Source organism: Oculina patagonica, chromosome 10 (genome assembly GCF_052425735.1).
Source record: "Oculina patagonica isolate OP01 chromosome 10, crgOcupat, whole genome shotgun sequence".
Lineage (NCBI taxonomy): Eukaryota > Metazoa > Cnidaria > Anthozoa > Scleractinia > Oculinidae > Oculina > Oculina patagonica.
The window spans coordinates 16784239-16798812 of NC_135767.1; the positions used below are offsets into that span (position 1 = coordinate 16784239).

The 14574-nt window shown below is 38.9% G+C and overlaps 1 protein-coding gene across 1 annotated transcript; it reads right to left on the bottom strand.

Annotated features, from left to right (window-relative positions):
• Positions 1 to 106: 106 nt before the first annotated feature.
• LOC144629096 (mesoderm-specific transcript protein-like) lies at positions 107 to 14574 on the bottom strand. Its single transcript, XM_078487281.1, has 11 exons — positions 14372 to 14574; positions 13981 to 14063; positions 13453 to 13530; positions 12719 to 12849; positions 12095 to 12171; positions 11137 to 11177; positions 10038 to 10105; positions 3876 to 3977; positions 2948 to 3024; positions 1839 to 1899; positions 107 to 998 (listed from the first exon to the last, which is right to left on the bottom strand). The coding sequence occupies exons 1-11, from the start codon at positions 14526 to 14528 to the stop codon at positions 869 to 871; spliced, it is 1005 nt and encodes a 334-aa protein (XP_078343407.1). The 5' UTR covers positions 14529 to 14574; the 3' UTR covers positions 107 to 868.

Here is a 14574-nt window from a genome sequence, read left to right on the forward strand (position 1 = left end):
CTACCACGCCCAGAATTAAGTGGGTGGTGAAATTTCCTGTGCTGGAGCATGCAGAAACAATGTTCCATATTTGACATCACACTCAATAACTTTAACTTCCGTGAACTTCTTTAAACCATTTATTTACTTTGTTTTTGCAAAGTCATTAATACTACCACTGACTTAAATTGTATTATGTCAATTAATTTTTCAGCTGTGTGTGGTATACAAAAAGTCACATATTTCCAGACAATCATCATAAAAAATACACTTTTCCTTGATTAAAAATATATATCGGTACTTTCCAAATTTCTTACTCTGATGGTTGAGACATCCTTATACAGTCGAAGCTCTCGTAAGCGGACACCTTCGGGATGCGAAAAAAATATCTGTAACTGGAGCTGGCCGCTTACGAGAATGTTTCTCGTAAGCGGCCACTTGAGGTGTAGGGGATAAATGGCGGCTTAAGGGAGCTTGCCCTGCTAACAATAACCAGACAAACGTGGATGACGACAAAACAAGCACCAAAATGTGGTACTGTAATTACTTTAAAATCATTGTGACGAATGGCGATGTGAAGTTGATTGATAAACACAAGATGCAGAGTTTCTTAATAGCATTTTCTGTGGGGTGTCCGCTAACGGGAGCTCCAAAACAAAGAAAATTAAGTCAAAGTCTTAATCTCTGAAAGTGTCTGCGGCCGCTTACGGGAATGTCTGCTTTATAATACGAGAATGTAAAAATACAAAGTTTGTATGGGAGTTAAAACGGGGTTTCAACAAGGCGGCCGTAAGTAGAGCTGTCTGCTTACGAGAGTGTCCGTTAAGAGAGCTTTGACTGTATAAAATAATTATTAAATTGCTTGATATTATTTTGATACTTAACTAAATTACTTTTCTGGCATTATTGTGCTGAGAAAGTGTTGATAGGCGGCAATGAATCCTTCTGGATCTTCCCAGTGCGGGTAATGTCCAATGTCTTCTGATAATTGTGTGTAGGTGCCTTTCACAACTAATTCCCTGTTGATAAAATTGAAAAATTTATAAATTAGGTCCATTTTAATTCATTTTACTCCTGTCTTGCTCCCATCTGGTTTTACAGAACAGTTTTTAGACCAACTGAGGGACTGTCTGTTCATTTATTGATAAAATAATAATTAACAAAAAAACATTGGATACACTGCTGAAGAATACAATTTTATAGTTTATTTTAATTTTTAACCTCTTGCACTTCATGACCTGTCTTGAACAACTGTTCCTCAGAAGAATATTCTCTAATAAACTACCGGTATAATGCATCCAGCTATTAAGAAGGGGGGAGGGGGGAAAGGGGTACGCAAATCCACCACTGTGTGCTCTTTTTTAGCCAAATACACCCATCCACCACTATTTTTGTTCAAATCTGAATCTGCATTACTTGAAAACTTTGTGTGGTATAGGTTAACAATTATAATAAATGGACGGTAGATGCTGTTTTCTATGCTAATTCTTTTAAGAAGTTTCGTTTTATTGCTTGTTTTTTGACAAATTTTCCGACAAAGGCTGACCATAGTGATCCAAACTAATCACTAAGTATCCATGATCAGAGCTTCCTCACATGAAGAGACCGGAATCCAGGCCAAAATTCTTCTGAGCTAATTCGCCATCCACTGTATTTTCAAAATCCACAAATCCGCTCAATGTATCACAAAAAAAATCTGCTATCCGGGCACTTTTTAAGGCCGAATCCATCGATCTGCAAACCTATTCACCCTCTCTAATAAGGTCACCCTTTCAGCCTCAGCTCCCTCCTTCAATTGATTGTAACCTCACCAAGAAATTGGAAACAATCTCTTAATAAAAAACAAAATAAGAGTTCACCTGTATTTGACAAGTGTTTGTGGAGGGTTGATAGGATCTGCAGGCCCATAAATAAAATGCACTGGAATGAGAGAAAAGAGGAATCAAGATCTGTTTTCTTCTAACAGTACCAGCACAATGTCAAATTGAAAGGTGAAGAGAAGAAAGACTGAGTCATCAGCTGGGACTGGGATATTATCCCAGGGGGGGTACTCCGGGATCCAAGTGACGGGGATGTGCGAAGGATTTTTGGGGGTCGAAATTTTCGATCCCGGGATTTTTTGGGTAGGAGAATTTGGCAGGTATTTTTTTGGGTGACTTAGGGGATTTTTTTGGGTATTAAAATCAAACTAAAGTGCCTTGGCGCGGCCTTGGCAATTTAGGGGTAATTTGACTAGGGATTTTTTTGGGCGTTTTTTTTGGTCCAGGGATTTTTTTGGGTAATGTCGGGAGACTTAGGGATTTTTTTGGGTCCTGAGTTTTGCCTCCATTCGATCATCCCCGTCACTTTGATCCCGGAGTACCCCCCCTGGGGATATTATTTTGATTCAATGCCACTTTTTCAAAACTAACATTAAAATAAGTAGAAGTAAATAAAATAAATAAATAAATTTTAATTATTTAAGGGCGCTTTTCATTTGGCGGAACTGGCTGGCCACACCGGTACATTCAAGAACAGAATTCTGTTGTTATTCAGATTTGTCCTGTCAAATCAGTCAATACATAAATATTATACACTGTCACCATGGATTTGTTGGAAAATCAAGTGGAAAAGGTCAATTTCACATTCAACACAGAACTTTCGGTGTAAGTGCTAGAAAGTGCCCTAAGTGTCAATAATTATTATTTAGCACTGCTGTGCTAATTGGGGACACTGTAAAAAATTAACCAAATATTGAAAATCGAACAGAAACTTGTTAAAATCCCAACTGGCAGGAGGCTGACCGGCCAGTTGGCTATTTACAAAGCACAGAGGAGTTGAATTTGGGGCCACCGAACACAAATCCATCAAGAGGCAGGGAGGAGGATAATTGAACCGGGGACCTTCAGATTACAAGTCTGACAGCATCCTTGACCACTATGCCACACTGCCTCCATTGACAGTGACATGCATATGACTATCTTGTTACCTGGCACTGTAGTTGTTTGCATGATGCCGACCCATCGTCCTCTGTTTTCATACCGCTGATTCATGTACTGAAGAATGCTGAAAACAACCGATTGAAATGATAATGCACCACTTACATGTACAGTACAGTTTGTTGTGTTTTACAATGTTTCAAAATGTGTTGTTCCAGAAAATATCTATTAATAATACCCCTCCCACAGAAGGGTTTTTGGTTTGAATCCCACCCACCTGTTTGGAAATTCTAGTTTATGCCACATACTTTTCTTTAAACATGGCTTTTGAGATTCCCCACCCCCTTGGAATTCTTAGTGACCTTCCATGGGGTAGGTATGGATCCGATATTTTCAGGGCCGTAACCAGACCTTTGCCATAGACGAGGCAAGATCTTGCTAGGGGTTTCTGGGACATGCCCTCCAGAAAATTTTGAGATCTAGAAGCTCTGAAACTCTTTCTTCAACATTGTTTTAGAAGGTATTTCTTGAGAAATACATCTATTTTGTTTTTAATTTTGGGTTAAAATCTAGAGGAGGCAAGTGCCTAGTCTTGCCTCCTGCTAGTTACGGCCCTGTGCATGTAGAATTATTAAACTGTTGTAAGACAAACTTCTACCTTAATTGGGCTGGACCTTGTCGGGGTGTAGAAGCTTGCGTGGCTCAATGATTTCAAGGGCTGTACTGACTGGGGTTTATACCCCTGGCAGGTTTAACCATGTCAGAGAGGTCTTGGGTGAGAGTCCTGACAAAAGCAGTCCAAACAGTTTCCTGATCTGGAAAATCAGGTTGGGCAAAGGACCAGCAACCCTCTCCCATAAAAAAAAAATAATTGCTACGGAAACTACATCAGTAACGATTTTTGTGGCCTTATGCTCCAGTTAGAGGAGCGAAGAGGATGAGTGAGTGAGTGAGTTGTAAGACAAAATTTCAACTTACCTAGGTGTGACTAAATAACCATCCTTGTGTCTCATAATGGTCCAAAAGTCTTGTAACTCTTCCCTCGGTGGTCTTGTGTGAGGACCAAACACAGATGCAAGACTGAAAAATAGAAATTATTATTAATGTTAACTTCAATCATAATGTCATCAAGTGGCGCCCGTTTTATGAGGTCCAAATAGGCGTAGAAATTTCTGTAGAGCTGTACGCTTCTACACATTCCATGATTCCTAATCCATAAGTGGGTAGCTCTGGAAATTATGCGAGTTTAAAATGAGAGTTAAAAATGAAACGTAGAGCCGTTGAAGCATAGATTTTAAAATGAGAATGTAGAGCCGTACAAGCGTAGAGTTTAGAATGAAAATGTAGAGCCGTAGAAGCATAGAGTTTAGAATGAAAACGTAGACCCGTAGAACCGTAGAGTTTAGAATGAACTGAAAACGTAGAGCCGTAGAAGGGTAGAGTTAAGTACATAGCGTATAGTACACTTCTACAAGCCTACTTCTGTACGTCAGTGTTCATTCTCTACGCGTCTACGACTCTTGAAAGCGTAGAGCTGTAGAAGCGTAGAGTATAAAGTACACAGCGTAAAGGACACTTCAAAAAACCTGCGTGTTCATTTAAAACTATACGCTTCTACGGCTATACGTTTTCTAAACGGTACGCATATTATTATACAACGTTATACAGCTCTACGTTCTCATTCTAAACTGTACGCTTTTACGGTCCTACGTTTTACTTTTTAATTGTACGCTTCTAAGGCTCTACTTTATTAATCTTAAGTATATGCTTCTACGAGTCTACTTTTTTATTGTAAACGGTATGCTTCTGCGGTTCAAGTCGTTTTTATTCTAAATTGTACGCTTCTACAGGGCTCAAAATAATTTTCGGATACTGACCAGTCATGTTGACCGGCCAAATCAATTTTTGCTCGGTCATGTCTCGTTTTTGACCGGTCAAAATATTGAGTATTTACTTTGAAGCAATAGCCTATTCTGCCAAAAGTTTCGCCTCATAAGCTAAAACACTCGTTGTTAAAGAGTATAAGACTTAAAATTAAATGTGTTGATCGCTAAATGTGTCATTTTATTATGTTCGCTTTTTGAATTTCCATTTCTTCTGCGTTCTACTCTACATAAAACAAAATGCTCAGTAGCCGTAATGTTATATTACTCTATCATATAGACTCTTGGTTTTAGGCCATCGTAACTTGATTAAAAATATAACACAAACAGCGGTGATAAACATTATGAAAAATCGCATTTTTATAAACTTGACGTTTCGTATGCTAAGCTACATACATTTTCAAAAGTATGACCGTTAAAATTTTTAGCAACTATTTATATATTATATTACTCTGCATAGTTTTACATTAATTAACGACTTACGGGTGGAGGCGATCTTGGTTGTAAGCACTTTACTGTTCTTTACTACCGAACACTAAATAGTAAAAGGACATATGCCTATGCTACAAGTGAGATAACTGTGCCTTTGCTCGGCATGTAGGAAGAAAGGAAACACCAACGGCTTCATGTCAACAGTGGTCCGTAAAAAGAATAAATTACGTCCTGGTTCGCCAGTCAAAATGACCGCCGAACCAAAATTTTGTCCGGACAAATCGTCATTTTGGCCGGACATTGTCCTTTGACCGGCCGTTATTTTGAGCCCTGTTCTACAAGTCTATGTTTTAATTCTAAACTGTACGCTTTTACAGCACTTCATTTTATATTGACGATAAAACGAAGTTATTTGGCAACAAGAGCTCTTAGAGCTTACAACTGCGCTGGTCTCGTGAGCACTTTAGGGGAGCCATTTGGGGGGAACAAAAAAATGCACCCCCCCCCCCCCCGTTATCCCCTTTACCTGCGTCGAACAATGTTGCGACTGACAAACAAGATGGTAAGAAAACACCTTGCGTGACATTTCATGGTTGACTAGTTCCATTCGAAATTAAATGTTTTTCCTATATGCTAATGCTGGCCAAATTTTCTTCCAACGATCCTGATCCGTGAAACCAAAAACCGTTTAAATCAACATCCAGTGTTGTATTAAATTCCCGTTTAAAGATTGAATAACTCGCTCCGAATATTGAAGCAAATAATTAAATCAAATTTGAGAAGAACACTGGAGCAGCTTTTTGCTGAATGGGAATTCCCCGGAGAATTAATTTACCAATGACGTAAATCTTGCAAGTCAGGACATGTTTGTCTCAGTGGTTTTCCTTCAGATTTCAGAAATCCTCTAGATGACACAGCTCCAAAAATACATAACGCTAAAAAATCGAACATTTCACACGTAACATGCTAGGTTAAAAGTTTGAAAGATTTGTTTAGTTTCCATTTGTAGCAGATTTAAAGCTTTCAGAGCATTGCGTGATTCTTGCCGATCAGTGCCTTGTGAAAGTAAAAATTTGCTAACGCCAGCACATTCCAGGACACAAACGTAATGTAAATAAATGTAAATTCTTGCCCGCTAAAGCGTTTTTTCTTTTAAAGCATGAAATTTTAGTATTTTCCTTGATTCAACGCTTCAAAATACTTCACGCTGATCGAATATTTAAAGTAAAGACCAAAGGATTCGCAAAGATTTGAACCGTAGCTGATAATAGCTTTGAAAAATTACGTGACTCAAGGTCTAGCCGATCGAAAGTGAAACTTGTCACGTCAGCACATTCTTTTACACCAACGTAATGGTATTTATTCACAGAGTTTTGCCCACTGAATTATATTTCTCTTTAAAATCGTGGAAATTTAGTATTTTCCACGAGTCAAACGGTTCAAAATTGTATATTTCACACTAAACATTTTTTGTAAAGACAAAAAAAAAGAAAATTTCTCAATTTGGTCACTGATTTGTAGCTTCTAAACATCGCGTGACATTAAGCATGACCGAGTGGAGGTTTGGGACAGGTAACCGACAAAACGAAAAATAATAATAATAAACCCTGTGCAGAGCAAGAACTGCGCAGCGCAGTTAATAAACACAAGGTTTGAGAACGGGCAAAATTAATTTTCATTTGTATTACACAAGGAAGAATAGAATGTAAACGTAGAGTTATAGAAGCGTAGCTCTAGTTAAGAATTAAAATGTAGACCCATAGAAGCATACAGGTTGGAATAGTACGGAATAAGAACATAGGGCCGTAGAAGCGTAGAGTTTTTAATAAAAAAAGAAGACCTGTGGAAAGGTACCGTTAAGTTTGCAATTATAGAGCTGTAGACGCCTGGCGTTTACAATGAAAACTTAAAGTTGCAAAACCGCATAGTTTAAAATGAAAATGGAGCAGTGGTAGAAGCCTCGAGTTAAGAATAAAAACGTAGAACCGTAGAAGCGCACAGTTTAGAATGAAAATGTAGAGCCGTAGAAGCGTAGAGTTTAGAATAAAAACGTAGAGCCGTAGAACTGTGGTGTTTTGAATGAAAACGTAGAACCGTAGAACCGTAGAGTTTAGAATGAAAACGTAGAGCCGTATAACCATAGAGTTTAAAATGAAAACGTTAGGGTGTAGAAGCGTAGAGTTTAGAATGAAAACGTAGAGCCGTAGAGCCGTAGAGCCGTAGAGCCGTAGAGCCGTAGAGTTTAGAATGAAAACGTAGAGCTGTAGAAGCGTAGAGTTTAGAATGAAAACGTAGAGCCGTAGAGTTTAGAATGAAAACGTAGAGCCGTAGAACCGTAGAGTTTAGAAGGAAAACGTAGAGCCGTAGAGCCGTAGAGTTTAGAATGAAAACGTTAAGGTGTAGAACCGTAGAGTTTAGAATGAAAACGTTAGGCTGTAGAACCGTAGAGTTTAGAATGAAAACGTAGAGCCGTAGAGCCGTAGAGTTTAGAATGAAAACGTTAAGGTGTAGAACCGTAGAGTTTAGAATGAAAACGTTAGGCTGTAGAACCGTAGAGTTTAAAAAGAAAACGTAGAGCCGTAGAGTTTAGAATGAAAACGTAGAGCCGTAGAGTTTAGAATGAAAACGTAGAGCCGTAGAGCCGTAGAGCCGTAGAGCCGTAGAAGCGTAGAGTTTAGAATGGAAACGTAGAGCCGTAGAGCCGTAGAGTTTAGAATGAAAACGTAGAGCCGTAGAACTGTGGTGTTTTGAATGAAAACGTAGAACCGTAGAACCGTAGAGTTTAGAATGAAAACGTAGAGCCGTAGAGCCGTAGAGCCGTAGAGCCGTAGAGCCGTAGAGTTTAGAATGAAAACGTAGAGCTGTAGAAGCGTAGAGTTTAGAATGAAAACGTAGAGCCGTAGAGTTTAGAATGAAAACGTAGAGCCGTAGAACCGTAGAGTTTAGAAGGAAAACGTAGAGCCGTAGAGCCGTAGAGTTTAGAATGAAAACGTTAAGGTGTAGAACCGTAGAGTTTAGAATGAAAACGTTAGGCTGTAGAACCGTAGAGTTTAGAATGAAAACGTAGAGCCGTAGAGCCGTAGAGTTTAGAATGAAAACGTTAAGGTGTAGAACCGTAGAGTTTAGAATGAAAACGTTAGGCTGTAGAACCGTAGAGTTTAAAAAGAAAACGTAGAACCGTAGAGTTTAGAATGAAAACGTAGAGCCGTAGAGTTTAGAATGAAAACGTAGAGCCGTAGAGCCGTAGAGCCGTAGAGCCGTAGAAGCGTAGAGTTTAGAATGGAAACGTAGAGCCGTAGAGCCGTAGAGTTTAGAATGAAAACGTAGAGCCGTAGAGTTTAGAAGGAAAACGTAGAGCCGTAGAGCCGTAGAGTTTAGAATGAAGACGTAGAGCCGTAGAAGCGTGGAGTTTAGAATGAAAACGTAGAGCCGTAGAAGTGCACAGTTTAGAATAAAAACGTTGAGCCGTAGAAGTGTACAGTTTAGAATGAAAACGTAGAGCTGTTGGGCTGTAGAGTTTAGAATGAAAACGTTAAGTCGTAGAAGCGTAGAGTTTAGAATGAAAACGTAGAGCCGTAGAAGTGTAGAGTTTAGAAAGAAAACGTAGAGCTGTAGAACCGTAGAGTTTAGAATGAAAACGTAGAGCTTTAAAGTGAAGAGTTTAGAAAGAAAATGTAAAGCATTGATAACGAAAAGTTTAGAATGAAAACGCCTGTACTAATCTACGGCTATACGCATTTTCAAGAGCTACTGTCTTATCTGTGAGAACTGTTTAAAAAGTAGAAGCGTAGAGCTCTACGAAAATCTCTACGCCTATTCGGACCTCATAAAACGTGCCGGGTATAAATGTCATTATTTTGTTGTCACAACAAATTTAAGAACTGTCACCAGACATTACTAGTAAATACATTTTTATTATATTTTTTTGTCTTTGATTAACATATACCCATGGACAACATAGAGTATTTACTTTTAACTGGATTTTTCTTTTACTTTTTAATGCCCCACTTGTAAATAATTCTGAGAGTGGCACTAAATATGTTTTCCTGTTATATGTTCCGCACTTATATATTCAGGCATGGTATATTTAATAATATTTTACTCGCACTGACCATACATTCTCAAGTCGGAATTGAAGATTCGATCTAAACCATGCAGTGCAAGTTTATAAAGAAAAGATATATTTGGGGCAATTTACATGGTACAACTTCTTGCATGCAATAAGCTTATGACAGGCCTAAGACATGACTTTGGACCATTTAAACGTGTGCCCGTCTGTCGTTAGGATGTGGTAGGTTGATCTACAGGGTGCAATTATACTGTTGTCATGGTGCTGTGAGTTGGTGTGCCACATGCGATAATCGTGAATGTGAATCGTAGGTAAAATCGTACCCTCGACACAGTACTTAAATTATTCAGTATACCCAGAAATTTTTTTTCTTAGTTTTCTCAACAGGAGTTAAGCCCATAACTGCAGTGGTGGATCAAGGGGAGGGACCCAGGGGGGGGGGGGGCGGTCCCCACCTTACTTTCAGGCCAAACCAAGGCCTGTAGGGCTGAGAAAAATTATTTTCGAGCAAGCCCCCCTTGTATTCTTGGAGTCCTGATGATTGAGCCCCCACTTACCCCCGATGCCTGAAGGTCTGGATCTGCCACTGAACTGTTTGTACATGGGAGACCTCAATTAAAATTCATCCCTTAAGTAGCCATCTGACTGACAATGCTAATGTGTGTGGGCTTGAGTTATGTTTACTGGAGCAGTCTCCAATAAAAACCATTCTCTTACAGTGTATATGATAAGATAAAAGATTTTACAGATGTCTACCTTCTGGCAAAGACAGGATAACTGGTCAGTCTTGTAACTAGTGGTCCAATCCAGGCATTAGATACCAGCTGTTATAAAGAAAGCAATTTTCAGAATTTTTATCAAAAAAGAAAAGAAAATGTAGTTCCACAGTTGCTGTATTAAGTTATAAGGAAAACGCACAGGCTTTGTGTTGTTTAAAGTCTTTTACTGGCTGTTTTAACTAGCTACTTTGGTGTGAAGGGGGACAGGGGGTGGGAGGGGTATGGGAGGTAGGAGAAGAGAGGGAAGGAAGCAGAATTCCCCCAGGGGGGGGGGGTACTCAAAAAAGTTTTCTACGGGGAGGCTCCGCTCCAAGTTCTAACCCCTTACCCTTTTATATACCATTTTTGACAGAAATTGTACCCCTTTCGTATACCTTTAACTGAAAAAAAGGTACCCCTTTCATATACCTAAGAGACATGGCGTGGACTTAAAATAGGACGTTTTCTTGTCATTTTTATGTAGCGCTTAATAAATTAAAATAATACAGCCATAAATTGCGTCTGTTCGAAATATTTTTATTAATTAAAGGCCTTTTTAAATAGCCAAATGACAGATTTCCATACCCTTTCATATACTTAAACTCGTGAAATCCCTACCCTTTTATATACCTGAAGCCAGAAAAAGGTACCCCTTTCGGGCAGAGCCTCCCCGTCTAGGTCATTATAGGGAGTATCCCCCCGGGAGAATTCCCAAGGTGGCAGGAAGGGGGAGAAAATTAATACATTTTGCAGCATTTTGTAATAATAATATTTTACAAAAGAAATAGCAATATATAAGAGGTCGGAACCACTAAAGGAGGGGCAGGAACCAGGAGAGAAAGGTACAGGAAGTGAGAAGTTCAGATCCTCTCCCCCCCCCCCCCTACCTCTAACCACTGCGGTGAAGATGATCAGAAACACAAAAAGTGAAAATGGCCAGAAGAAAAAAACCCAGTGAAGGCCATCTTGAAATTATAACCCAATTATTCTCATTATACAACCATGCAGATTCTTCAAAGCTGAACGACAACCCTGAATTCAATGTTTTATATAAGGGGACAAACGTTTTTATTAAATACAAACACTGTTATGCAGACCTTTTGAATTGCTTTTGGGAAGTTTGTTTCTGGAAAAATACCTGTGGTAAAGAAGAAAATAAACAGACTGATTAGTATAAAAAGGTATGACATTATAAAAATGCAAATCAGTGCTCACATCTACACCATCCTAAAATAACACTGCAATTCTAAAAAACGAAATAATATTAATACAATGTTTGGGACTGAAAGAAAAGTCAGATGCCTGTTTGTACCAGCACTCACTGATAGGTTTCAACGGCATGAAGTGACTTGGAAGCACTGTGAGATAAAGTGAAGTGTCTTGCTCAAGAACCCAAGACACAATGTCCGCACCCAGCTATAGGCATGGATACTCAATCTAGAACTCAAAACTGACCAGTGGGCTACTACACTGCCACTGTGCCTTCACAATAAATATTTTATAATACTAACAAATAAATGTAAAAAATTCATCTTTATTAAGCTTACAGTTTAAAACAATTGTGAATGTATATACCCCAGTAATTTGTAAGCCTTTTTAACCCTTTTATTGGCCCCTGGGTAGAGAAAGGCACTGTGCCTAAAAACGCAATCACCCCAGGCAGGGCTAAACCCCATTATGCTCTGGATTCAGCGCCCAGTAATAGAATGGGACAAGCATTTGTTGAGATCAAGATGGAGTTATATTGCAGTAAAATATACTTCAGTGGAACCTAGATTTAATGAGCCTATATATAACATTTGCCCTTGGGGTAACGAATCATATTCTTCGCCCCATTGACAAAATAAATGGAAAAGAACCTTAATAAAATGAAACCTCCGTATAGCAAGCATATTTTTCCAGGCCCTTGACCTCGTTATATTGATCCATGTGCAAAAGCGAAGTATTATAATTATAATTTATCACTTTACAAATTCTTCTGATAATATGCCATACATCTTAGACTAGCTAATGGTTTCTACAGAATCAACCTTCCATAGTTTAATAAGTGATTACCTCCATTAGTTAAGCACAGTGATTCTATTTTAGTATACTCTGTTGGATCCTGTTGTTTACTTTTTCTTTCTTCATATCTGTAAGTCGATAAAAATTTCAATTATATATAATTGTAATCACTGTGAAAATGTCATCATTCTAGTTATAAAATCTGACTGACGCAGTCCTAAAAATAAAGAAGTGATTGACTGAAAATACTTATTTTTTAGTGCAACCACTTGCAAAATAGTAAAAATACTCTTCCAGAAATTGTAGTTTTCTTTAACAACATGCCCTGGCTGGAAAAACAAACAATCATTTTCATTCTGAGTCCCCCTCCTCTTTCTCAAAAATGTTGTTGAAAGATTTGAAAATTGTAATCCTGAAATTTAGATAACATTGATCAGGGAGAGACAGGGAGGGGGAGGGTACAAGGAATTGAAAAATAATATAATCTAATTTTTAAATTACATCTTTAACCATGAGTGACTCAACTCGTTTGTAAACAATTGTAGCCTCACAGGTTTGCAATACATGAAAAAGCTTCATTCACAGCTTCATAACACTCTGCATGCATTGCATGCCTATTCAGTGTCTCGACCAAAAAGAAATTATTTTACAATGTAATCATTACCGATAACTTACCTTGCTAACATTTCAAGAGCAACTGTATCACCCAGATCATGTGCTAAAATGTGAACCTTCTGAATTCCAAGATAACGTAGAAATTCTTCCTGTATCGAAGCTTGCTCCATCACGGTGTATTCTCTTCCACGCTTGATAAAAGAAATGGGCAATGAATCAGTAATCATAAACACATGACGTGAATTGAGGGGACTGCCATTTTCTCCCTTTCATCTCTCCCTCTCCCTGCCTTCCCCTCCCCAGCCTCCCCATTTCTTCCCCACTTCCTCCCTCTCTTCCTCTTTCAAACCCCTCCCTATCTCTTCCCATCCCCCACTTCTTCTTTCCTCACCCTCCCCACACCTTCCCATTTTCCTCTTTCCTTTATCTCCTCTTTCCCACTTGTCCCCTCCCCTCTTCCACTTTCCTGCCCCTCCCTCACCCTTTCTCTCCCACTCCCGATCCACCTTCCCTCTTGCCATTTCTCTCAATCACCCTCTCCCCTACATCTCCCCCTTCACTCTCTCTCCTCCCTTCCCTCTCCCTCCCTCCCCTTTCCTTCCCTCTTTCCACACCTTTCTTTATCTTGGGTTTGTGTAGAGGAACTGGGGATGACATAATCAGGCCACTATATACCTGATGATCAAATAGCTTCAGCCACAGATTTTCTATTTTCCTTGTCTTGTATAAGCTTAAGCCATACAAATCTACATGCAATATTGTTATACGAAATACATAGGCCTAGAACTACTCACTGGTTTATCACTAAATCCTAAGCCAAGCATATCTGCTGCAATAACCCTTCCAAAGCTTCTCTTCAGTGGTTCCCAGACCTAAAATTATAAAAGAAAGAAATAACTGCAATAAAGAGCTTAGCCTGTGAACGCAGACACATTTCCGGCTGTTGGAATACGCCTGCATTTGCAGGCTATGCAGAGCTGGGTATCATAACTCTTTAAGCTGACGGTACAGTACACTAGAGCATCTAGCTGAGTTAACAGGCTTCCGTGCCCGTTTGCTCGGCCATGAGCTCACTGCACATTTTACCGCAGACAGTGAGAAAAGTGCTAAGCTAGTTTGAAATGGCACCAGGAATAACCATAGAAGAGATTGCCCTTCTCTTTATTGATGAGACCGATTCATCGTTGTAGAAAAAAATATAAAAAAAATTGCTGGGCAAATGGTAGTGTGTGGCCAGCCTAATGAATTTTATATTCACAAAGCCTAACCCTTTTACCCTAAGATTTAGAAATATTAATTAAGAAACAAGGGTAAATTATTACCTTAGACCAATCATAATTACTTGTAGGAAATCCATGGATGCAAAGAACTACAATGCCCTCATCTTCTTTGAAACCTCTAAAATCTGCAAACAATTTCGTGATTGTATTAAAAGTAACGGTACAGTAGACAAACACTATGAAAGGTCACGATCAACAAAGCCCTTTTATTCCAGGGATGTCAAAGAGGTCTTTGAAAGACCTTTCCTTGCAGTATTGCGAAAGCAAAATTAATATTGCATACACATGCAAAGAACAGTAGTTTTTTAAATCTACAGTGTGTATAGTTTTATACTTCAGACGTTCTGTTAGTTTGTAGAGAAATAAATCTGGAAAAAAATCATTGCAACTGACAGACATGCAAAACATGAGATATTCGCGCCAACAAGCTTACCTTGATAAAATATAGCGTTCCCCTTGTAATTAAAATATTGGCCCATAATTCTCCATTCCTCTAGTCTTTGAGAGAATCGCGGAGCTGGTAGATTGATAAAAGTCGCTATTGCAACTACAGCCACGGCGCAAACTACTTGAAAATTGGAGATCGCCATTTTGGAAGCTTGGAAGCAGAAGGCATGCAAGAAATATGATCCACCC

Excerpts from the sequence above, each read along its gene's own strand:
- LOC144629096 (XM_078487281.1), bottom strand. The coding sequence starts at position 14,528 with ATGGCGATCTCCAATTTTCAAGTAGTTTGCGCCGTGGCTGTAGTTGCA. Across the intron at positions 12,172-12,718 it reads GCTCTTGAAATGTTAGCAAG|ATATGAAGAAAGAAAAAGTA; the intron begins GTAAGTTATCGG and ends ATCGACTTACAG. Across the intron at positions 1,900-2,947 it reads GCAAACAACTACAGTGCCAG|TGCATTTTATTTATGGGCCT; the intron begins GTAACAAGATAG and ends CTCTCATTCCAG.